The 23,826-nt window shown below is 43.7% G+C and overlaps 1 protein-coding gene across 1 annotated transcript; it reads right to left on the minus strand.

The window, feature by feature from the left end:
* Positions 1-4,271: 4,271 nt before the first annotated feature.
* On the minus strand, positions 4,272-8,972 carry Gkn1 (gastrokine 1). The gene is made up of 6 exons (XM_076940066.1): positions 8,818-8,972; positions 7,279-7,329; positions 7,053-7,190; positions 6,177-6,287; positions 5,171-5,318; positions 4,272-4,473 (listed from the first exon to the last, which is right to left on the minus strand). Exons 1-6 carry the CDS (start codon positions 8,878-8,880, stop codon positions 4,376-4,378), a joined length of 609 nt encoding a protein of 202 aa, XP_076796181.1. The 5' UTR covers positions 8,881-8,972; the 3' UTR covers positions 4,272-4,375.
* Positions 8,973-23,826: the final 14,854 nt, after the last annotated feature.

Raw genomic sequence — 23,826 nt, forward strand, 5'->3', positions numbered from 1 at the left:
TGGATGAGCGATTCCGGATGCTCTCCCCTCCTAATCCATTAGGACTCAGCAGAGCACAGTGTGTGAACTGAGTTAGAGCTAATGAAATTTGTATTTCTCTGATGTATTTGCTCTGAGCATTGAGCCCCCAGGGAATTGCTTGAAAGTAGCAAGAACTGGGGCAGATTTTTTCAAAGATAAGCAAATATGTGCCCAACCAAGATGGGTATCTAAGAGACTGGCTCATCCTGGATCCTCATCTGATAGGATCTACCTTTCCTATGGCCAAAGTAAAAGCCAAGAAACCACTTGTCACCTCTTAAGCATGAGGGTCAGCAGGTTTTCCCGAGTAGGGACCAATTCTGAAGCCAGAGCACACTTGCCAAATAGAAAACTCCAGGCACAGAGGGCGCTGCAATACCAGCCTGTGTTCTCTTCCCCGTGGCGTTTCTCACCACGAGTGATTGCCGTGAAATCTTAACCATCTTATAAATTCAGGCACTTAAATTGTTCCTTATGCCCAAAGAAAACAGTGGAGTCGATGAATAAACACATAAAGAAAGCCAAAGGGAATTGTTATCTTTGGGTTGAAATAGATGAGCCACTCAATGGAATTATTACAATTCTAAGAGCCAATAAGGAAGAAATAAAGACCCATAGTCAGAAAACTGCCCCAAGGCAGGAGGAAAATCTTGGGTGGTAGATAAAGAGGAGCCATAATTCATGGGAATTCATTACATACTTCCTAAGTAATGGGGTTCGTTTACAACACGTTCTTGACCACGCACTCAATTTAGGAACTGTGGGAAAGGGGAGAGGAAGAAGAACACCCGAGCCCAGCAAAGCAGAGACGCTCTAGGCATACACAGTGGATATTTTTGGAATGCTTTTCCCACGTGTTGATAGTGCCCCATAAATCATATTTTCCTAACATAGAACTGTTACAATTACATTTTCTAGTCTCCGCTGCTCTTCAGTTCAGTTCTATGAACTGCAGCCTGGCTAGGCCTCCCCAGTCGGATGACCTGCACTTGCTCTGAGATGTACCTTCATAAATCTTTTCTCTAACGTTTCTGATATAGTCTCCTTCCCTAGCACCTAATACCATAGCTTTCCAGTTAGTTATAGAATTATAATGCAGAAGATGGCTGTGTGCACTACACATTCGGGAGCAGTGTGAGAGCTTTGGAAGCCATGACTTGTGGGAACTGGAGCTATGTGTGTGCTTTACTGTGGGCATTGGAAAAGATAAACTTTGATCAAACAGCAACAACAAAGCTAGGGGCCTCGGGAGGCTGGGGGCCTCGGGAGGCTGGGGGCCTCGGGAGGCTGGGGGCCTAGGGAGGCTGGGGGCCTAGGGAGGCTGGGGGCCTCGGGAGGCTGGAGGCCTAGGGAGGCTGGGGGCCTAGGGAGGCTGGGGGCCTCAGAGAACAGCAATGTTTTTAAAGGACTTGGCATTTCTGAGAGAGAACAGCCACGTGCTCTGACTGGATCACAGAGGCAGAGCACTGAAACAACTTCATTAGATTTAGAAACTAGAAATTCTTTGGTGGTTTTTATGAATTATTAAAATATAGTGACATGTGGGGGAGAAATCGACACTTCAGTTGATGTGAACCAGCAGGCAGCCTCAGGTAAAGGCGGTCTGATAGTTGGTTTAAATCCCGTCTTGCCACAACACAGCATTTCCTGAGCAGGAATCCTTAACTAAGAGATCGTCTACATCAGGTTGGTCTGTGGGAAGGTCTGTGGGGCAGTGACTTGATTGTTAACTGATTTAGGAGGTCTGGCCCACTGCAGGCAGCACTATTCTCTAGGTGGGTGGTCCCTGAACTGTATAAGAAAGCCAGCTAATTGTGAGCCTGAGCAACCCAGCAAGCAGCGCTCCATCATGGTTTCTGCTTGACTTCCTGCCCTGATTTCCATCAGTGTTAACCTTTGACCTGGAAGTGTAAGCCAAACAAACCCTTTCCTCTCATGTTGTTTTTGTTTGTTTGTTTGTTTGTTTTTTGCTCTTACTGTCATTACTTTGGTTTTAGTGAGATTCTGAGAACAAAGTTAGATGCGGTCCACTCACCATCTTGTTCCGATGAGAAGCTTTGAGCAGACTGGTCAGTGCCCCTCGCCTGAGAAGGGCACAGAGTCTCTTCCCTGCATCTCTACTTTAGCTCACAGAACAGTAGATGTGATGCAAACAGGGACTGGAGATGGTTGACCATGCATGCTTCCTGTCCTTACCCTAAGAAGAGTGTTCTATGGGGTAGGATATCTCCTCTACCTGGAGCCCAAATGGGCTCACGGAGCAGAATGGAGCCAGCTGGGCTCATGGCTTAAAGTAGAGAAGTTCAGCCACCCCCAGCTTCAGTCTGGCAGCTCCTGGCTAGCTGACCACAGCCTGGCAGAATGCTCTTGAGTGAGTCCAGGATGGCTTTAATAGTTTACTGATGTAGTTGATACTGTCTGATCCTGTGCAGTTAGCTAATTTACTCAGGAACCAGTTTTGGAATCCAGCTTTGCTTAACGTATCAGTTCATGCTATCTGCAGTGGGCACTACAGGAGATGGGCTCTGCCAGCTGTGCCAAGCTCCGACGCTGCTCAGATCGACCTTGTATGGAGGGGGCAGGAAGGGTTTCTCTGTGGGAAGTCCCCTTCTCTGTACTTATTCTATAGGAGATTCTTAGCAAGTTGCTGGAGAGATGTCTGGGCTGAATTTCACTGTTTCTTGAGCAATTTCCATGGGATTAATTAACGGAGGAGGGAGAAATCATTTGCTTTCCTGGAGCATGAAAGGCAGCATTGTCGATTTGGCCTCCCTGTGTGGTTGGCTAAAGGAATCACAGGTTCTGGGCAGGCATAGATCTTTGTGTGTGTGTGTGTGTGTGTGTGTGTGTGTGTGTCCTAAAACTCTGGCCTTTGAAGAAACCCTGGGCTCATACTAACTAGGCCAACTAAACTAGACTAACTAAAGTAGAACTAAATTAGTATCTCTAATCTTTTAGTATTGAATATTTGTTTCCTATTTTAGCAATTCGTGATATTAGTGAATAATCTTTATTTTTACTTTAATATTGTATATTTTCCCTCATTGAAAATTCCTATTTATGTTTAGTGTGTATGGGTGTTTTGCCTGTATGAATGTCAGTGCATCACATGTGTGTCTAGGGCATGTAGAAGCCAGAAGATTTTGGATCTCCTGGAACCTGAGTTAGGGGTGGTTGTTAACTGCTGTGTGTGTACTGAGAATTGGGCCTGGGTTATCTGGAAGAGTAGCAAGTGGTCTTAACCACTGAGCCACCTCTCCAACCCCCTACCACTATGATCTTTAACAGATCTTTGATAAGTTTTTACCTTTAGCGGCTTCAGAATATTTCAGAAATAACACAAAAAGTGATGAAATTGCAACATAATGAAGATAATTATAACCTTCTGGTAGGCAGTGACCAATATCAATCATTGTCTAAGTGATGGGAATCAATGCTTTGCTCAGTTTTGTTAGGCTTACATAGGGACAGCTCATGTAACCATAAAAGAATGGAACAAGAATTCTCTGATGATTCTAGAAACTAAACAACATATAGGGGTGACTTTTACAATGAAGTGGGGTTCCTGTTATAATGCACAATACTGGGAGTCTACTTTCTTCTAGATCCTTCTACTTCAGTGAAGACCCACGTGTTTGGGTATCATGTGATCTCACTCTTAGTCTATCAAGGAATGGACGCTGTAGACTATTGAACCAAATATGGTCAAGGGAATATAGAAGTTCCATTCTACAGTAGATCATATTTCTTGAACTCGGAAGACAGATAAATGTGGAGAATCGGGCTGACTCTCTGGTTTAGTTATCCTGTCCTATGATAAGAAAAGCAAGGACCATCTTCAGATGAAAGAAAGAAGCAGAGTTTACAGAAGGGGAATGTGCAGTTCTGGGAAGAGAGAGGCCATCTGAGGTTCTCGGTGTGAGTAAGAGTATGTCTCCTCCTTGAGTTATTACAGACACTTCTGGGTCCTTGCAGGAAACACTCCTTGCTGATTCCAGCCACTTTGAGTATTTAAAAAAACCCAAACAACAACAACAACAACAACAACAAAACCAAACTTGTTTGCCTGAAATGCATTAAGGCGGCAGTGGCCTATCTGAGCCCAATCCCAGGCTGTGATTGGTGGTATCTGAGGCCTCTGAAGGGGTCCTCTATAGAGCAAAGGTCTTGAATACAGGCTGACAGGTGGCTCTAACACATGCCACATTGTACGCCCATAGAAATCATGAGGAATGCCATTACAAACTGTATGTGCTGCCATGTGGGTTTATTGAGCTAATCACAACCCCCAGAGAACATTCTCATAGTCAAGCATTGCAATGGCCAGAGCCCACAGTTTGTTTTCCTGTGACTTCTAGTATGTCTCCACTGATGTTCCACAGAAGGACATCCGCAGGATCCAGAGTATGTTAGCTGTGTAGCACTTCTTTGAGTACAAAGGTTGGTTTGGTCCTAGTGAAAAGAAAAGAAGCCTGGATCAGTGGCTATCCCGGGACTCTTCAGGGATGGTGGGAGTGTCACAGAATTTCCAAACTACACACTAATGTCAATCTCTCTATTTTTCCTGTCTTTTTGTCTCTGTTCTCTCTGCCTCTTACTGTTTGTCTCTCCTTACTGCTTCTCTCTCCTCTCTGTCTTTTCACTTCAGAGATCTGAAAACTTGCTCTTAGATTAGGTTCTTAGGCTGACACCTTGTGGATACTGTTCTTCGAATGCCAAGGACTTAAGCATTGGTGCTATAGAATCGATAAATTTCATTGGCATTCTTCCATTTGGCCATCTCTGCTTTTCACGCTTTCTTGGAACACATTTGGAGTTTACTCTAGATCCCACCCACCCAAGAAAGACACTATTCTATAAGTTAAAGACATAGAACCTGAGCCAAACAGCGGCTCTGTGACCTTTCTCCGTGTCTCTGTTTCCAAAAAGTAAGACTAAAAAGCCTGTAGATTCTGCTAAGATTTCTGTGAGGAGCGTATGAACTAACACTTTCGAGGCATGGACAACTGTCTGACAAGGAGCAAGCACTAATCAAGTGTCTGCTCTGATGATCAACTCCACGTGATTGGTCCATCTGTGGTCACACTTTAGAGTGTCTGACGGCTCTACCAGTACTGCATTGGGGTACACAGTGTCTCGGGGTACACACCTGGAATCTCCTCAGCCACATAGGTAGGGATGCCCTGGCACATGCCAGCAATCTTTGGTCCGAATGTACTCAGGTCGTCCACTTTGGTAGGGTTGATGGAGAACATCAAGTCCTTGGGAGCTGCTCCTTCAGGCCCTTTACCCTGAAGCTGAGTGTGAAGGGAAAGAAAGAGAGGGAATGAGCCCCGAGCCCAGGGCTTTACTGATCTGAAGACACACAAGGGCAGCAGTGGCAATTCTTGGTTGCCATTTTGTTTCCAACTAAGGTGAAGAGACAATTCTAGCTTTGAAGGTCTTGGTATTTCTAAGTGTCCCAAGAGACTTAGATAGTTTAGAATTATAGTTGTTTATAAAAACAGAAGTCCGAAGCAAAACTTATTCTGAAATTTGAAGCACTTTTGCTCTCTTAGAATCTAAGGTAGCACCACATGGTAACCTCTGAGACAGCGCATACTTATATTCATTAGCTTGCGCGTTATAGGAACCAATTTATCACTACGAAGAAGAACTCAGGCATCTGACGCTGAAATGCATCTGCTACAGCTGTAGCTGACAACGGACACAGGATACTTGATCACATTTGATTTTCAAGCAAGCAACAGATCTTTAGTTAGTATTGATAATATCTCAAACATTGCATAGGGCACACTTAGACTTTTAAAAGGATTTCTTTTTACCTTACAATCAGTCTAAATGTTTGCTAGTTCTGATAACCCCAACGGCTGCAGGAGTGTATCCTTGACGCATGGAGGGCTTGCACTGAGGTGAGACCTTTGGGTCTCTGACACTGAGTGAAGCCCATGCCTTATTGAACCCTGCAGAGGCAGATGTGGGCCACAGCATCTGATCTAGTGGAAGCCACCACCACTCAGACAGGGGCATTTACTATGACAAACATGCTGGCACACTCCACCAAAGAGGGAATGGGGGTGACTTCATTGTTTACTTGAGACTCTAAGACTTCCTGTCACTCCCTTGTCACTCCAAAGAAAAAGGCTTGCCTTTACCTTTTGCTCCTTGACCAGTGTATCGAGGTCCTGAAGGGAGGGCATGACTTCCTTGTTCATTCTGTGCACAATGCATGATCTCTTGGCGAAGAGTCTCGTTGCAGCAAAACTCTGTTAAAGAAGACACAGGTTCTAAAGAGCTTTGTCACACGTCACAGCTGAGGGGAACGGAGCTGGGAAGAGTGCTCAGGGTCTGGCTGTCCTGCAGTTGTGCCTCTGGTTAACATGTATAGATGACCTGCAAACTCTTAGAGGGTGGACATTTGTAAACCACTGCCTTCGCTTCAGTTCTAGTGTGACAGGAGTGTGTGTGTGTGTGTGTGTGTGTGTGTGTGTGTGTGTGTGTGTTTTGCTGACAAACTTTTTAAGGTGGTCACACCTTAGTCTACTTCCATCCTCAATGTTTTCAGGAGGCAAGGGAACACAGGCTTTGCTTCCTAAAAGTACATTTTAATAGGAAAGTAGTAATTGGCTGGTGGGGAAAGTGTTGCTTTGCTTCTCCTTCTCCTACAACTAATATCGTTCATATTTCAGTCAGTCTCCATAAAATAGTGAGCCTTTTACATCATGGAGGCATTCATATTTCAGGCAGTCTCCATAAAATATTGGACCTTTTACATCCTGGAGGCTCTCTGAAGGGAAGAGCAAAGGACTTGTGTTTGTCTTCGTGCATAGTTTATCCTTACTATTCATTGCTTTGAACTTCGACCTATTGTGTGATTTTTATTACCAATAATTATATCCAAAAGGTAAAATCGTTTGAGTGGGATGGGCACTTTTACTGGCAGGTACAGTGCTCATAACAGCTAGAATTCACTTTGAATTTTTTAATGGGTAGTGGGTATACCATGTCTTTACTCTGTGTCTATTACTTACATTTTCATAATCCCAGAGGGCATTCCAGGAGTCCCAGCCATTATTGTTGTCAATATTGGCCACGTTGTGCCCACCGTTGAAGCTCACAGACTGCTGTCCACTTACGTCTACATTGCTGTCACCTTTGATGCTGATAGTCTAATGTTCATAAGACACAAAGAGTGATTTAAGACCACATTTCTTTGCAAATACATTTCGGCAATGAACTTCAGAAAATGAGACTTACGTAAGCAGAACCAGGAGCCACAAGGAGCCCAAGCAGAGCAAAGACGAGCATCTGAAAGCACAGAGAACAGGACTGGTGGTCACATGGTTTGCAGCCTCTGCTCCCCCCATCAAGCTCATCAGAAATATTTACTGATTTTACCCATGTGCCAAAACAACTGGGCTTCCTTCTTCCACCTTGTTTTTTTTTTTTTTTAACTACAGAAAAACTTAATGGTAACACAGAATTGCTGAGTTAATGACAGTAACACGGAGTTTTAGAATTTTGACACTGAATTTTAGACCCTGAAGACGGATGAAGAAAATGTAACATTAGCGCATGGCACAGAGTAATGAAAGCCCTGGAAAGTTGTTGTTGTTGTTGTTTTTCCCTTGATCTGGAGCACTTTCTTCCTAGCAGAAGGAATCCTCTTTTTATTGTCTTAGTAGGGTAAGTGTTTTTATTACTTTTATTTTCAGTGCAAGAGAATTAAAATCTGTCTCTTAAAAAGCCAGATGTGGAGGGAGTTTTTGAGCACAATGTTATCTCCTATAAACGAGGCAGCTACTGGGGAGTAAAGGGCCCTAGACCAGTAGTTCTCAACCTGTGGGTCGGGACCCCTTGAAAGGTCAAACAACCCTTCCTTAGGGGTCTTATATCAGGTATCCTGCATATCAGACATTTACATTATGATTCATAATGGTAGCAAAATTACAGTTATGCAGTAGCAATGAAAGTAATTTTGTGGCTGGGAGTCGCCACAACATGAGGAACTGTATTGAAGGGCCACAGCATTAGGCAGGTCTAGAACCACTGCCTTAGACAAAGGTAATCCCCCGTTCACAGCAGAACTAGAAGAGAAATACAACCCTCTGGCCTGTGCTTGGAGCTCTCCATCCAATCTGTTCTGGAGTGGGCACTTCTTGGTCATAGTTTCCATTTATGATTGTATAAATTCATATGATTCATAAAGCAGAGCCCAGAGAGTATGCTGAGAGAGAATATGTCCACCCTGTTTGACCACCTGTATCCTAGGACTTCAGCAAGGAAACTAGCTAGTTCAGTGAGGACGAGCTAGCTTCATCCTCAGAGACTTTCTCCAAGAAATGCCAGCACAGGGCCCGAGGACCGTTTATTTCTTGGAGGGCCAGTTAGCAGCCAAGAGTGTTGAAGACTAGTTTTGACAACAGTGATCTTTCAGTCTGACCAGAACATGCCCAGAACTGATAAAAGTGGAAATCAAGGATAAGAAAGAAGAACTCAGAAATAAGAGAGATCAAGGCTAAGAAAGACTCTTTCTGGAGCCCAGAGACTGCTCGTCTTGAGTAGAGCCTTGGAACAGGCGATGTGGAAGACAATTCTGTAATCAGCCCGTGACAGACTCTTCCAGGGCAATTCTTCTTCTCTATGGACATGCTTGTAAACACCATGATTCCATGAAAAGGAAGGAGAATTCTTTCCATTGTGATAACAGTGCCATAGAAATCAGACCCTCTCACCACTTACTGTTACTGGTTTCCAGGCGTATGGTACCAAACATAAAAGGAAGATCAGACTTACTGTGAACTTCATGTCGGCAGGAACGTGGTGGAATGGAGGAGCAGGCAGCATGCTCACAGACATGCAGCCCTCTGGTATTTGTACCTCACCGGCTTTGCTCAAGCGAGGTGTGTCAGGTGGAGCCCACAGCTTATCTCCTTCCCTCGTCTGTATCTGTAGCAGCAGAGTCCCCGGAAGTCTTTAGCTGTCTGCTCAGTAGGCAGGAGGTGTTCTGATTCATCCCCCGATGAAAGTATCTCAGTAAACTCAACATGATTTGTGATAAGTTCTGGTCCGATGGAAGCCATGGGTGTAGGTATTTTATGTATTGCTGCTGCTCAGATTCAGGAAAAGAATAATCCCCCAAACCAAACATGGCCACAGATGAGATCTGCATGCACACCTGCCCTTCCTGATACTGGCTCCTACGGGAATGTGTGAATGGTTTCTTCTCCTTCCCTTTACCAATCCTATTGTGAGCTCTCCCCAGCTCTTCCTGCCCTTACTTCCCCCCTTCCCTTTGCTTCCTGAGCATGCTCAAGTCATATTGAAAACTTTTTAGCAAAACCAGTGGGTGGGGGACAATGTTCTTAGCTGTGAAAGGAACTCCAGGGAAGGAAACTGGCCCTTGTGCCCCATCCAGATGTTTCCTTGAGGAACTGTCTGACCTTGAAGCCAGTGCAACTTTCCACCCATGTCATGAGCAGCTGGCACCAAAGCCATCTTCCATCATTCATTCCTGCATTTCTCAGTGGTAACATTGGCCACCAGGTTAGAGCTCTGGAGGCTGTTGTCAGCACTATCTTACCATCTACATATCCAGTAACTAACCCTTGCCATTACATCTCACCAACAGCTTTCCACTCCATCCTTGGTCAAGGCACCCCCTACAGCTTTTTACCAGAGCTGTAGGACCAGTGAGCCTCATCCCAGGTCTCTGATATTTCAATGTATGCCTTCCATTTTCCCCAGGGCTCTCCCCCAAGAACATGGAAAGTGAATAAACATTAATTTTCATGACTTAAAAACATTCTCTGGCAGTGCGTAAGAAAAATTTCAAGCTCATTGGGATGGCATCTTTGGGACATACTAAAGGTGTTTCCTGCTCCCCCAACTGCCTGTGTCTGAGATGCCCGGCACCTGCCTTTCAACCGCATCAATTTTCCCAAACAATGGTTAATCCAAGGCATCTCACGCGAGCTCAGCCTTTCACACCTGTTCTCCTGGACTATTAGTAGGCAATTTTTAAAAAAGTCTCTCAGTGCTGTGGCCACCAGGCCTTCACTTTCCACACGGATACTTCTTTCATTGCCTCTGGATGCTGTCAAGGAACTCTGTCCTCTTCTTTGCCCCTAAAACAACGGTTCTCAACCTTCCTGATGCTGCCGCCCTTACTGTAGTTCCTTATGTTGTGGTGGCCCTCAACCGTAAAATTATCTTGTTCCTACTTCAGAACTGTAATTTGCTACTATTATGAATCGTAATGTAAATGTCTGATATGCAGGAGATCTGATATGTGACCCCTGTGAAAGGGTCGTTTGACCCCTGCAAAGGGATCATGACCCGCAGGTTGAGAAATTTAGGTTGCTGCTCTGGCAATGAAAAATTTCAAATATTATATTAAAATAAAGGAAGATTTCTCCTGGGAGAGGAAGCAGAGACTGTCACTTGGAAAAATAAGTGAACACTAAAAATAGTTTTGAAGAACTGATACTTAATTTTTCCTGTTCTCTTCTCCACCTGAAACTGGTGTTTCAAATTTGATAAAGGGGGAAGGTGGGTTTCACTAATCACTGGTCCACAGATTTCCACTCTGAAAAGAACCCACAACCTTCCTCTTCCACATGGGCCGGAGCTTATGGAGCCACAGGGGTCTGATGCTTAGCTCACTGCCAACATCTCTTCCAGAACGCTGGTATGGCTAGATTCGGACAGTGCTGGTGAAAGATGGCCTGCTCTTTGAATTCATCCTCAAAAGATTTTACGTTCATTCTTTAACTGTAAAAAGTCAAGACCCCTCGTGCCAGGGGCAGGGAGCCCTGAAGAGGTCTTCCCGTGTTTCAGAGACCATAATAGCACTGTGGAGGTCAGAGTGGGCATGGCAGCCCTGCTTTTAGACTTGGCCTCTGATGGTGATTTGGGGGCACCTATCCAATTCCCAGCACACATTTTGTGTGTCATACCTTACTAAGGACTCAAGGTGACATGTGGATCTGTGAAATGCTGATGTGGTTGATGCTCATGATAGATTGATAGAAGACAGACAGACAGACAGACAGACAGACAGAAGATATTGTTCAGGGTTTCTCTTTTGGATAAGATAACTTACATTCCCATGTCAGATGAGCTAAAGGACCTCTATATATACATTCTGTGCCAAATTGTGACATCTTAAACATGAATGGAACCTCATTGCATGTCTTGTTTGCTTCTTTTCCAAGCACACTTTAGCTTCTGTAAGGATTCATTTCATGGGGGAAATGCTGCCCCTAGGGTGTACCTTGGATTAAAAAAAATCTGTGTTTGGAGCTACTGGTTGGAGCTGAGAGTCAGGAGGCTTGGATCTGGTCCTGTCTTTTTCCTGTCTTAGGTTTTCACCTCTGCATAGGTAGAAGAGACGGAATTCCACTCTCATACAATACTGTTAATCAACTAGCTTCAAAGCCAGGAGATGTTCTTGCTGTGGCCTCAGTGTGGTGTGGGTGTGTGACTACTCAGGGAGATGTAACGTTGACATCTACCTCCTATCTGGGATGGCATCGGCAACTGAACAACTCAGACAAGCTCATCCCAGGAAGTAAAATGGATTTATCAGCAGTTACTTATGGAGCAGTGGATGGCCATGCACAGAAGCCCCTCTCCTCCCACGCTTCTATTTTATAAGACTGTAAGTCTGCATCAGAATCAATACAAATCTGGGCTCAGGGTGCTACAAGCCATGGACAAAGTAAGTCTCTGGAAAAGTTGTGTGTTTAAGGGTACCTTGACTTTGTCCTTCTTGGGGATTCTTGTGGTCTCAGAAAACACTGTCCAATTGTGATAAAGGTAGCTTGTCTTGGTGTGGTCCAGCTTAGAGAACACAGAGCGGTCCTTTGGCTAGGATTTGGAGGGCTGGTGTCACCATTTGTGCATGTGTGTGCGTGTGTGTGCGTGCGTGTGTGTGTGTGTGTGTGTGCACATGCATGTTTGTGCTTTCTTCAGTTCTGATCTCCTTTAAGGCCTAAATTCCTCAGCAGGAACAAGGCTCTTGTTCCTGAGAGCTATGCCTCATGTGGCTTGTGTCTTCTCAATGGAAGAAGATATGGCAGTGGTTTTTGTCACCTATATAGGACTTAGACTGGTCCATACAGTAGCTGAGTAGCTGGAAGGAGATGGCCAAGCTAGAGGCTACCATGTAGATCATATCCATCCATTTCTGGTATGGGTGTAATCTGCAGAACTGCTGTGTGTGCTGGCTGCGGTGATACAATGGGGGAGTCTTGGGTGATAACGAGACCCTAGTACTCTGGGGTTAGTGTGTAGTAAGTCAGGTCACGGGTAGAGTCTGCCCTGCCCATGGGGGTTGGCGCTAGGCTTTCTCCCAAGCAAGGCCCTATCATCACTATCAGCCAGCGCACACACCCATGGCTTCATTTCAGTCCACACCCTGCCACGTGAGGCTGAGTGAAAGCTCTCTTTGTTTGGAACAATTCAGATTCATTCCATGTACAGCACGCTCACACAGGGAGGGAGAGTTAAAGTCTCACACAGAATCAGGCTTTATTGCATGGATTTTCCTTCCACTCTTTGAGTGGAGTGTTTACTACCAAGATACATTTCCATTCTTAAGTATTTGCAATTTCCCAGGCTAACAGTTATTAATAACTCTGAAGCCTGTGACTGTCTTGTTCATTTTTTTTTCTGGTACTTAGGACTTGTTGGCCAAAAGGACAGTGCTATTATGTATGATTTGAATGAAGCATGGCCTCTCATGTAGAAATTCTGGCTGTCTCCTTGCCTTGATTGTTTCTCTGTGAAGCTGGTTATATAGTCTGATGGATCCTGTGACGGCCCCAGGTTGGCGGTTATGTAAAATCTGAACACATTTCATCCCTGCTAACGAGCTTGATACTGTGCCTTTGTTTACCTCTTGTTGCTGAGACCGTAAGACGAACTCCAGTGTCCACAGCCCTGGTGCTGTAGGATGGCCAACGCTCATTGCTCCCTCCATCTGTAATTCTGTCCAGAAACAACACACCCAGAAAACAGCAACAGGGAAGTATCAAGAACTGTTTGAATAATTATTGCTAGAAAGCTTCTAATTCCAGAAGATCCAAGCTTATTACATAGTTGTTTTTGCACAGGAGAGAAATTTTTTCCAAATTACAGCAGAGTTGAAGCCGTCTCTTTTTTATGGCATCTTGGGCTGTTTCTCTTGGGGCTGCCACCTTCCAAACACACAGCTCCGCCTCTCTACTGCCGCTTGTCTAAGTCTGTACGGTTGCATTTACCAAACTTCTTGGGTCCCGGCAGCAGCAAGCCTTCATGTATGCCTCAAATTAGTTGTTACTTTAAGTTCCTGAATGCTATAAACAAGATTTGGAAATTATTATTGCCTAAAGAAAGGTCTCCCGAGTAAATTTATCATCTACACAAAGATAAAGAGGATGTTGGTCAATGGTCTTGGGTTTTGTTTTTGTTTTGTTTTGTTTTTTTTTTAAATCATTGTGAAAACTGGCCAAAGCTGGCCATATATTTAATGATTCTGAAAAGAGGTTTTGAAAAAAAAAAAAACATGAGCTACCATGTGAAGAACAGACAGCACAGCGATGAGGGTGTTGGCTATAACTACTCCTTGAAAATTCAGAAATAATATCACTGTTCCCTGCTCACTCATGTTTAAACAGTTTAATGACAATGTGTAAAAGAGCTCATGAATAAAGTGTGTCCATTCGGTCTTAGCCTTCAGGCCTAGAGGGATGAGCCTCTCCTTGAAAGATGTGCTTCTATTAGATACTGAGGGCCAGAGCCATTGGAGCCACAGCTGGAGCCAGGTGGCCCACAACACCCTGCCTCCTCCAGCTTCTGCAGCTGATGAGCACAGAGTAAAGGATCCCAGCATCGCATAAACAGTGAGGCTTGGCTCTGTAAGTTAAGGACCACAGCGCTACATGAACAGTAAAGTGTGGCTCTAAGTTTTCTGCAGAATGACTGGTCAGCACTGGCTTCCTTCTCTTCATCTCAACTAGACCGTGCACATCTGTATGTGCCTTCTTCACTTCTGCAGGAATCTGTATCCTCAGAGCAGCCTCAGGGAACCTTCACCTTTACAATTATCCACCCGCAATTATTCATTATTCATCCGTCTCCCTGTCTCTAGTTCCTGAAACTGCTTAGTGAATCAGGTTCATATGCTGGGGTGTTTTTCCTGCAGTTTCCACTGGATTCAAATAAGAAGCAACTCCTTCCATCCAGGTTAAGAAAGTCAGCCCAATTACTGCTCCACAGTGGGCTACTAGGCTGGTCACTTTCCACACACAGGTTGGAAGCCACTGAAAAGCAATTCACTGAGCTCTAGTTGGGCAAAGCCCTGTGTAAGGTTTAAAGTTGTAAAGCAACGAGTGCTCAGATCACAAGACACTGAGATGTGCCTGAAAATCTGTGCTGTGTTAGTGTGTTACAGGACAAAAGCAGTCCTCCAGGGCAGTCCTCCAGGGCAGTCCTCCAGGGCAGTCTTCCAGGGCCCATATTCTAGTGCAGAAAGGGTCAGGTCAGACACACCATTTCTGAGTAGGACCTAACAAACATGTCCTTGCCAGAGGAACTGTGACACTAAATAACAAAGTATTACCATGGGTTGAAAGAAAGAGAAGACTTAACACTGAGAAGGAAAAACTCTCTGGGCTTTGCTAGGCAGCCATTCAGTGAACTCCAGGCTCAGCAAAAGACCCTGTCTCACAAAAACAAGGTAGAGATTGAGGAAGACACTTGACATTGAGCTATGCACACACACACACATATACACACACACACAACATATATATGTACACACACACACACACACACACACACACACACACATGGAGAGAGAGAAGAAAAAGCCACCGAACAAAGCATCCTGTACTCCCATCATGCACTGGGCTCCACAGATAGGTCCTGGGGAGAGGCAGGCACTTGCATAGGATGGATACTGAAGTGTAAGAACAAAAAGTGGTCCTGAGAGGTCTTCTGACTTGTGGGAGGCACATAGTAGGTGAGAGTACAATGAACCTTTCCCCAAACCACAGAGTCCAGGCTTTCCCTTCATGCTTTGGAGCTTCCTCACAGGAGCGGTAGAGACAAACACTCACAGGGATGTAGCTTCCCTGGGCTGGTGTGGTTAGAGAGCTCCTAACAGATAAACCTGTGGCACAGCACACAGCAGATAAACCCTGTGGCTGAGGCAGGTACTGCTCTGTGGAGTAATAACAGAGCCAATGGCGTGAACCAGGTTCAGTGGCCTTAAGGAGACCACATTTGAAACACCCCAAGACTCAACTTCAAAACCTTTAACTATTTCACTCAATCATAAGAGAGAGAGAGAGAGAGAGACGGGGTCAGAACTACTCAACTTACCAGGAACCTACAGATTCCTACACGGTGAGCAGGGACATGACAGGACTTAAGTTTTGTCAGCATCCTGCCCTGTCCTTTAGCCCAGCACCTCCCATGTGTCCCTCCTTCCTCCTCTCCACACCCATGTTTCAACAAGCTGCAGCTCCTCCCACTAAATTAATATTTTATTTAGTTCATGGCAGTGGGTGTTTCCTCTAAAAGAAACAATCTTGCTCAACCTTTTCAGAACTGACACGCCCTTAAACATCATAGAGGGCTGTCATGACCATATAAAGGGAATTCATCTGCCTTAATGATGAACACCCGTGCAGGTGCTGTCTCGGGTGCTCATGGGCTGAGGGCGTGTAGCCTCCACCTGCCTCCACGTGATTAGAGCTCAATAAAGGATTGCCTCATTGAGAATTTAGGAATAAAATGGGTCCATATTACTAGTCTCTCGCCACATCCATGACAGGCCAAATAATTTTCCAGAAAGCCCCTTCCTCCTTCCTCTTCTAAAAGATAAAGGGAAAAGTAAACTTAAGACCTGCAACAGCATCAGCAGAGATCAACCCTCCTCATCTGTAGCCCAGGTTGCCTCTTTTCATGACTGGTGGTACCTGTCAGTCTATCTGTTCCCTACTCCTAATCTTGTGGTCATTGCACCAAGGTAATAGACACCATCAGTTTGAGCTGCCCCCTCTCCAGTGTCCACCTTCAGCTAGTCTCCATGACAACTCACCCAGGAGAAGATATTCTTACATCATTGCCAGACCAGCATCTCCTTTTTGGCTTTGCTTTCTCTATTCACTAACTTCCCTTTTCTTTCAAACGTCCATCTCTTCCTGTTGGTTTGCTCCTGTAGATGTGTGGTCAACTACCCCTGCCCTCAACTCTAAGAAAACAAAACAAAGACAGAAACCATTCCTTAACTCAACCTTTCTCATAACTGGATAGCTAACCTGGACCACCCCCCAAACTCTACAACACACACAACTCAACAACAGATATATAAATATTGAGGTTTATTCTATCTTGAGGGACAGTGATTCTTGATAATTCCACAGTTTCTCTATTGCTGACAATACAGTGAGACCTGCCTTCTCTCAAATCCACACCGCTGCTCCATTCTGCCCTCTCTCGTTTGCTCTTTGAGACAGGGTCTTACCATGAAGTTCAGGCTGGCCTGGAATCTTGACAATGGTCCTGATTCTAAGTTTCCTGTCCAACAATTCCAACAATTCCTTCTGAGACTGGCTTGGTTGTGTCTTTCCTTGTCTCGTAACATGTCTTCAGGTCTTTTATTAAAGGTCGACATGATATAGCTAGACTAATATATTGGGTGATAGGAATTGAGGTAGGTCTTTTGCACTAGTTTTGGGGGTTTTGTTTGTTTGTTTTGTTTTTGTCAGTCCTATCAGGGATTTAATTGTATTTACTGTTTGTGAATGTTACAGTTTGTTACCAGATGTTGCACTCAGCAAGATCTAGTTGAGATTCTTTTTTAAAAAATTTCATCTATCTATCTGTCTATCTATCTATCTATCTATCTACCAATCATCTATCTATTGATTATGTATCTGAGTGTTTTGTGTGTGTATAGTATATCATATATGTGCAGTATCCTTGGAGGTCGGGGAGGGCAACAGATCTCTTGGAATTGGAATTACAGATGGTTGTGAGACACCATGTGGGTGCTGAGAACCCAAACTGGGTCCTCTGCAAGAGCAGCCACTGTTAACTGTTAAAATTTTTTTTCATAAGAGGTGTATTAATTGGTCATAACGGAATAACTGTTGAGCCCTCTCTCCAGGTCCCCTCCCCTAATTTAAGGTTCTTATGCCATGGTAAATTCTTTTTTATGGTGTTGCTCTTTTTCCTTTTCTATTACACAATGGTCCTTAGTTTATCTATTCATTCAGCAACTAAAGGGCATCTGAGGACTGAGAGACTGATCAATTGATAGGGTGCTTATCTTGCAAGCAGGATGGCCTGAGCTCAATGCCCAGAACCCATTGGCAAGGCTGGGCATGGCCATGTGTGTGTGTGTGTAATCCTGACACTAAGGAAGCAAAGATAGGTGGATTCCCCAGGTCTCAGTGGTCAGACCGCCTAGCCCTTTGGGGATACTTCAAGCTAGTAAGGGATGCTGTCAAAAAAAAAAATGCCTGGGCAACAGCATCGAGGTTGTCCTCCAGCCTCTGCATCATAATTACTTCAGCTCTTCTACTCTTGGATGACACTTGGACTTTTCAACTCATCTTCTCTTCAAAGTTTTAAATTAAAATGTAATTTACATGATTTCCTCCTCCACTTCCTTGCTTCATCCCTTCCCATGAACTCCCCCATTGCTCTATTTCCAATCCATGCACTATTTCTTTGATTGTTGTTGCATATATACTGTCTTAATTGCTGTCTTATTATTGTGAGCAGACACCACAACAGAGCAACTCTTAAGAAAGAAAAGCATTTAGTTGTTTAGTTGGAGGCTATCTGACGTTTTCAGAGGTGTGGTCCATTCTCTGCATGGTAAAGAGCATGGTGGCATGTGTGGTGCTGGAGCAGCAGCTAAGTCCTATCTCTGAGAGGCAGGCTGAGAGAGAGAGAGGGAGAGAGAAAGAGAGAAAAAGAGAGGGAGAGGGAGAGGGAGAGGGAGAGGGAGAGGGAGAGAGAGGGAGAGGGAGAGGGAGAGGGAGAGGGAGAGGGAGAGGGAGAGACAGACAGAGACACAGAGAGATAGAGAGACATAGAGAGACAGAGACAGACAGAGGCAGAGAGACACAGAGAGACACAGAGAGACACAGAGAGACACAGAGACTCAGAGAGAGACAAAGAGAGAGACAGAGAGATAGAGAGACACAGAGAGACAGAGACAGACAGAGGCAGAGAGACACAGAGAGAGACAAAGAGAGACAGAGAGCTAGATAGAGAGACACAGAGATAGAGAGACAGAGAGACAGAGACAGAATGGGACTACCTAGCATAGGCTTTTGAAACCTTGAAGTTCACCCCTAGTGACACACTTCCTCTAACAAAACCACACCTCCTAATCCTTCTAATTCTTACAAAGTGTTACACTCCTTGGTGGCTAAGCATTCAAATATATGAATGTAAACCATTCTTATTCAAACTAACACACACATACACACAATTATTGCATATATTCTGTATTACACATGTATTATATATAATGCATACATCTCTAAGTACATAAATGTAACATGGTTGTTCCTGTAGTGCTACTTGTATGTATATGGCATCAAGGTTGAACACTTGGTATTGGATAACCAACTTGGGGCTCTGCCTGGGAAAGACTCTTTCTCCAACTCTAGTGTTCTTGTTAGTTGCCTGCAGTTTTTTCTGGGGTTGAAGCCCCCAGCACCCCCTTCTGTGCCAGCATGTCTGTTGGTGGTGTCCTTGCTGGATGTCTATGTGAACTAGACTTTACGATGTAACTTCTCTGACATTTCTAGATTTGAAATCTCACAGAAAACTTCTGCTTCCTCGGGCTTTTTACAATCTTTCTCCCCCTTTCCACCATGACATCCAAACCTTAGGTTGTTGTGCTGAAAATGTACAATTTGGGCCAGGTACCACAGAGTTACTTTCCTTTGCACTTTGGCTGTCTGTGTTTTTCTATACTGGTGACCATCTACTGCAAGCAGAAATTTCTTTGATGGCAGGTGCAATCTATACTTATCTATGAATATATGGATAAATACTTAGAATATAATTAGAAATTGTGTTAGTTTAGTAAAGTGGTAGCTGTAGATTCTCCTCCAAGTTTCATGACTTCACTGGCCCCAGGTGATTGGCTAGGTTTCCCTTTTTTTTGGATATTTTATTTACATTTCAGATGTTATCCCCTTACCCCATTTCCCCCCACCCTGCCCAGGAACTTCCTATCCCATCCCCCCTCCTCCTGCTTCTATGAGGATATTCCCCTACCTACACCCCCACTCCCACCTCCCCACCCTCAAATTCCCCCACACTCGGTGTCCAGCGTTCATGGGACCAAGGATCTCCTTTCCTACCTATGCCCGACAAGGCCATCCTCCCCTACATATACAGCTGGAGTCATGGGTCCCTCCCTAAGTGCTCCCAGGCTGGTGGTTTAGACTCTGGGAGCTCTGGTTGGTTGGTATTGTTGCTCTCCTCATGGGGCTGCAAACCCTTTCAGCTCCTTCTCTCTAACTCCTCCATTGGGAACCCCTTGATCAGTTCAATGGTAAGCTGTGAGCATCTGCCTCTGCATATGTCAGGCTCTGGCAGACCTCGGAGACCGATATATCAGGCTCCTGTCAGCATGTGCTTCCTGACATCCACATCAGTGTCTACCTTTGGTGGCTGCACATGGGATGGATACCCAGGTGGAATGGTCTCCAGACGGCCCCTCCTTCAGTTTCTGTCCCACACTTTGTCTCCATATTTGCTCCCTTGAGTATTTTGTTACTCCTTCTAAGAAGGACTGAAACACCCACACTTGGTCTTCTTTCTTCATGAGCTTCATGTGGTCTGTGAGTTGAATCTTGGGTATTTAATACCAGACGTGATTTCCCTTGAGTCCAATTGGAGGATTGTTGGTTACCAGTGCCCTAGTAAGTATGCCACTATTGCACCCTCGGGGATAGTGTTCCATGCTGGTTGTTGTTTTAGTTCACAAACACCATAGCTGGGTAGGACGTGGTTGCTTCCCTTCAGTGGATGCTTGCTTGGTGCCTTCTGGTACTATGAGAGCTAGTCTTCAGGGAAGAGGCTTTCGGGTTCAATGCTGCTTGGTTCCTCTGGGTCCTGAGTCTCAAGTACAAGGAGTTTTCAGCAATGAGGACTTACCTTCAACTTCTGGAAGACAGCCAAGAGAAATATCAATAGCCTATGATGTTTTGAGAGTCTCTTAGGCAACTCTTACGAACACTCAAAAGGGACATGTCACTTCTGGTGTTGGGTTTTTTTTTTTTTTTTATAGTCTCTCACCCTTGGGGAAAATATTGTGAGCTCAAATAAAAACATTTCACTTAAACTATATAGTTATATGTATACACAGACTTATATGCAGCTTAAGGTAGGTAATAATATGATTCCAGGGACAGTTTTTCCATCTGTACGTATCTCCCCTTTCCTAATTAGAGTCTCTGACTTTCTCATTTCCCTTCCAAATCACACACGCCCTGATATTCTCTTCTATTGCCTCCACCCACCTGTGCTCCCTTTCTACTTTCCCGGTTTCTGCAGTTGGCCCAGGCTAGACACTCACATCTGAAGGTCTGAAGATAGGATCCACAGATGACAAAGAACATGTGATGTTTGCCTTTCTGGGTCTGGGTCACCTCCCTTGATAGGATCTTTCCTAGTTCTGCCCTCAACATACTCTCAGAGTCATTGTCCCACTCCCCCAGACACTTGCTCAGTGCTGCTCCTTGCTGTCCCCTTCACATAGCTAGAAAGTGGGAACAATCTAAATGTCCATCAGTTGGTGAATGGATAATGATAATGTACACATACACTCTGGAATACTATTCAGTCATGAAGAAAAATTAATCATGAGCTTTGCAGATAAATGGATGGCCTTTTCAGTGGTTAAAACATTTGCTTGCTTGTTTCTTTTATCACCCTAGCAGCTGTGTAGTAGTATTATGTATTTATTAGTTAGCTTTAGTTACTTGTCTCGCCAACAAGGCAAGAGCAACTTAAGGAAGGAAGAGATCCTTTTTGAACTGTGGTCCAGTGGATACAGTGTATCACGCATCCCAGCAGCTGAGGCAGCTGGTTGTGCCGCATCCACAGTGAGGAAGCAGAGGGATAAATGCCCTTGTTCACTTCATTTCCTCTTTTGTACTCAGTTTGGGACTTCATTCCAGGCAATGGCACTGCCCACATCCAGAATGACTTCATATCTTTAGTAGCCTAATCTGGGTAATCAAACGCCTCAATTCCCTTGAAATTTATTTCCATGTCGATTTTAAATTCCATCAAGTTGACAACCATAATTGCCCTCACACATGTCGTGATTTTAATTTATATTTCACAAAATCCCAGTGATCTTCGCCATGCATGTAATTTGCATCTATGGTAGACATTTTTTGTAATTTTCAAATCCTTTCTTTAAATTTGAGGTTTCTTTACATATTTTAGATATCAGCTCTTTATCAGACATGTGATTACAACTTTTTCTTCCAGTCTGGTTTTTATCCTCATAATCTCATCGTCATCTTTGAAAAAGCAAAGCCTTTTAAGTTTTCTGAAGTTATTAAATTAATTATAATTAGTTACTGAATGAATTATAATTTTTGAATTTTAAAACAGGTTGTGACCCAGGGTCTCTTTACAGAGGCCCTGATCTGGATGGGGAAACCCCTTCTTGCCCCTAGTTTTATAAAATCTGTTAATATGTGTTTAATTTTGCAGATTGTTTTCTGTGTCCATGAGAATCGTAGTATACAGTTTTCTTTTTGTCTCTCCTGTGCTTGGGTGTATTGGCTGATTTTCAATTGTCGAATAGATCTTACATCCCAGAAAATAACTCCACGTAGTTATAGTGTATTGTTTTCCAATCCTCTAGTTCAATAAGGCTGGCCCTTCTGAAGTCTGTTGCCTGTAGTCAGGTGGGCTACTGGTCTGATGGTTTTCTTTTCCTTTCTAGGATTTCTGTCTGTTTTGCTAGAAGCAAAACATTGTACTTAGCAGTGACTTGAACTTATTCTCTCCGTTCTCATTTTTGCAGAAGAATTTACACAGAATCAATATTATTTCTTTTGTGTATGTGTGACAGAATTTGTGTGCAACCCATCTGAGCCTGGAGTTTCTTTTGCAAGGTTTTTAGCTAAGAATTCAACTTAAAAAGAAAAAAATTATTTAGACCCATTGAACTTATTTATTTCTTCTTGGCTCAGCTTCCTAGGTGTATTTGTTTGTTTGTTTGTTTTTTGGTGGGAACTTTTGCTGAGGGCCATGCAGGAGGAATGACAAAGGACTTTAGAACTTATGGAATGCATCCCACCGGTTACCACAACCACATGAGTAAGCCTCAGTGTGGCAAGACCCAGAGGACCACGTGTCCTGAGGACTTCATGCTGTTATAAAGTTCTGCTCTGCTTGCTGTCCTCACATCCCTCTTAATCTAAGAATCATACAAAAACTCCTTAAGGGGGGCTTCCAGCCCCTCACTGGGCAGTATTTCTGGCACTCACAATACTAATGCTTGATTTCTTTTAGGCATTGCTGCTGGAGCAGATTAATGATTCAACTGTCACCCTAAGAAAGAACTTAGAAATGTAGGTTGTCAGCAGTGACCACCACCCTTAGAAAACATTTGGAAAAATAAAATTGTCAGTGAAGCTAGGTTGAGATGATTTTACTACTGGCTCTGATGTAGAAAATCTTAGGGAACAATTTAAAGTTGAGAAAGGCACACTCTTATTAGTTAATCTAGGGACCCTTTATGGTCAGGAACAAGAACAATGGCAGCACTGGCTGACACGGCTCTCATTGAGGCTGGACTAGTGACAGTTAATTTCTTATACCCATATTTTTGCCCTCAGCTTTCTGACATGATTTATTAAAGATTACTGATGAATAGATATGCAATCTGAGGATTTAAGGTAGATATAACTGATTTACATAAAAGTTTAGATTTGTGATTCTCCTAAGGTTTACTTTTAAAGAAAAATAATAAAATAATTACTTTCTTTGTAACGGCAAATTTCTGCCTTCCAGTAAGAGAAACTGGCTGAGAAAACTACCTTGCTTGCTCACACTTCGTTAATCTATAACAAGTTTTTTAGTTATGAATGTGCATGGGCTTTGGGGAATAATTTTTCTTTACCTGTAGTATGTAATGTTATTTCTTATAAAGGTATTGGGGAACATACTGTTTCTTCACAATCATTCACTAGAAAAAAAAAACTAAAATGTAATCACATTGTAATTGCTTGCTGGGATATATAAGCTACGGAAGGAAATATAAATAAAGAATAAGGGCTGAAACATTGTTCCTTCCATTCATTAACTATGTGTGTGTGTGTGTGTACGTATGTGTGTATGTATGTGTGTATGTATGTGTTTGTGTATGTGTGTGTATGTATGTATGTGTGTATATATGTAAAGTTTGTCCAGGTGTGTATCAGAGCTTGCTCTATCCAACAATTATGTGTATATAAATGTATGCGGATGTATACAATGTGTGGAGCCTGCTTGCTGAAGCTTTGTTCTAAGCACTGTATGTGCAAATGTGTATATCTGTCTGTAGTTCTGCATGTATGTGTATGTGCATGTATGTATATATTTGTATATATGAAATTATTGGACTCTATCTTTTGTTTCATCCACTCACTCTCTCTCTCTCTCTCTCTCTCTCTCTCTCTCTCTCTCTCTCTCTGTGTGTGTGTGTGTGTGTGTGTGTGTGTGTGTGTGTGTGTTTATGTTTGTGTATATGAACTTTCTCTCTTGCCTTCCCAAGGA

The sequence above is a fragment of the Arvicanthis niloticus genome, chromosome 9, assembly GCF_011762505.2.
Source record: "Arvicanthis niloticus isolate mArvNil1 chromosome 9, mArvNil1.pat.X, whole genome shotgun sequence".
Lineage (NCBI taxonomy): Eukaryota > Metazoa > Chordata > Mammalia > Rodentia > Muridae > Arvicanthis > Arvicanthis niloticus.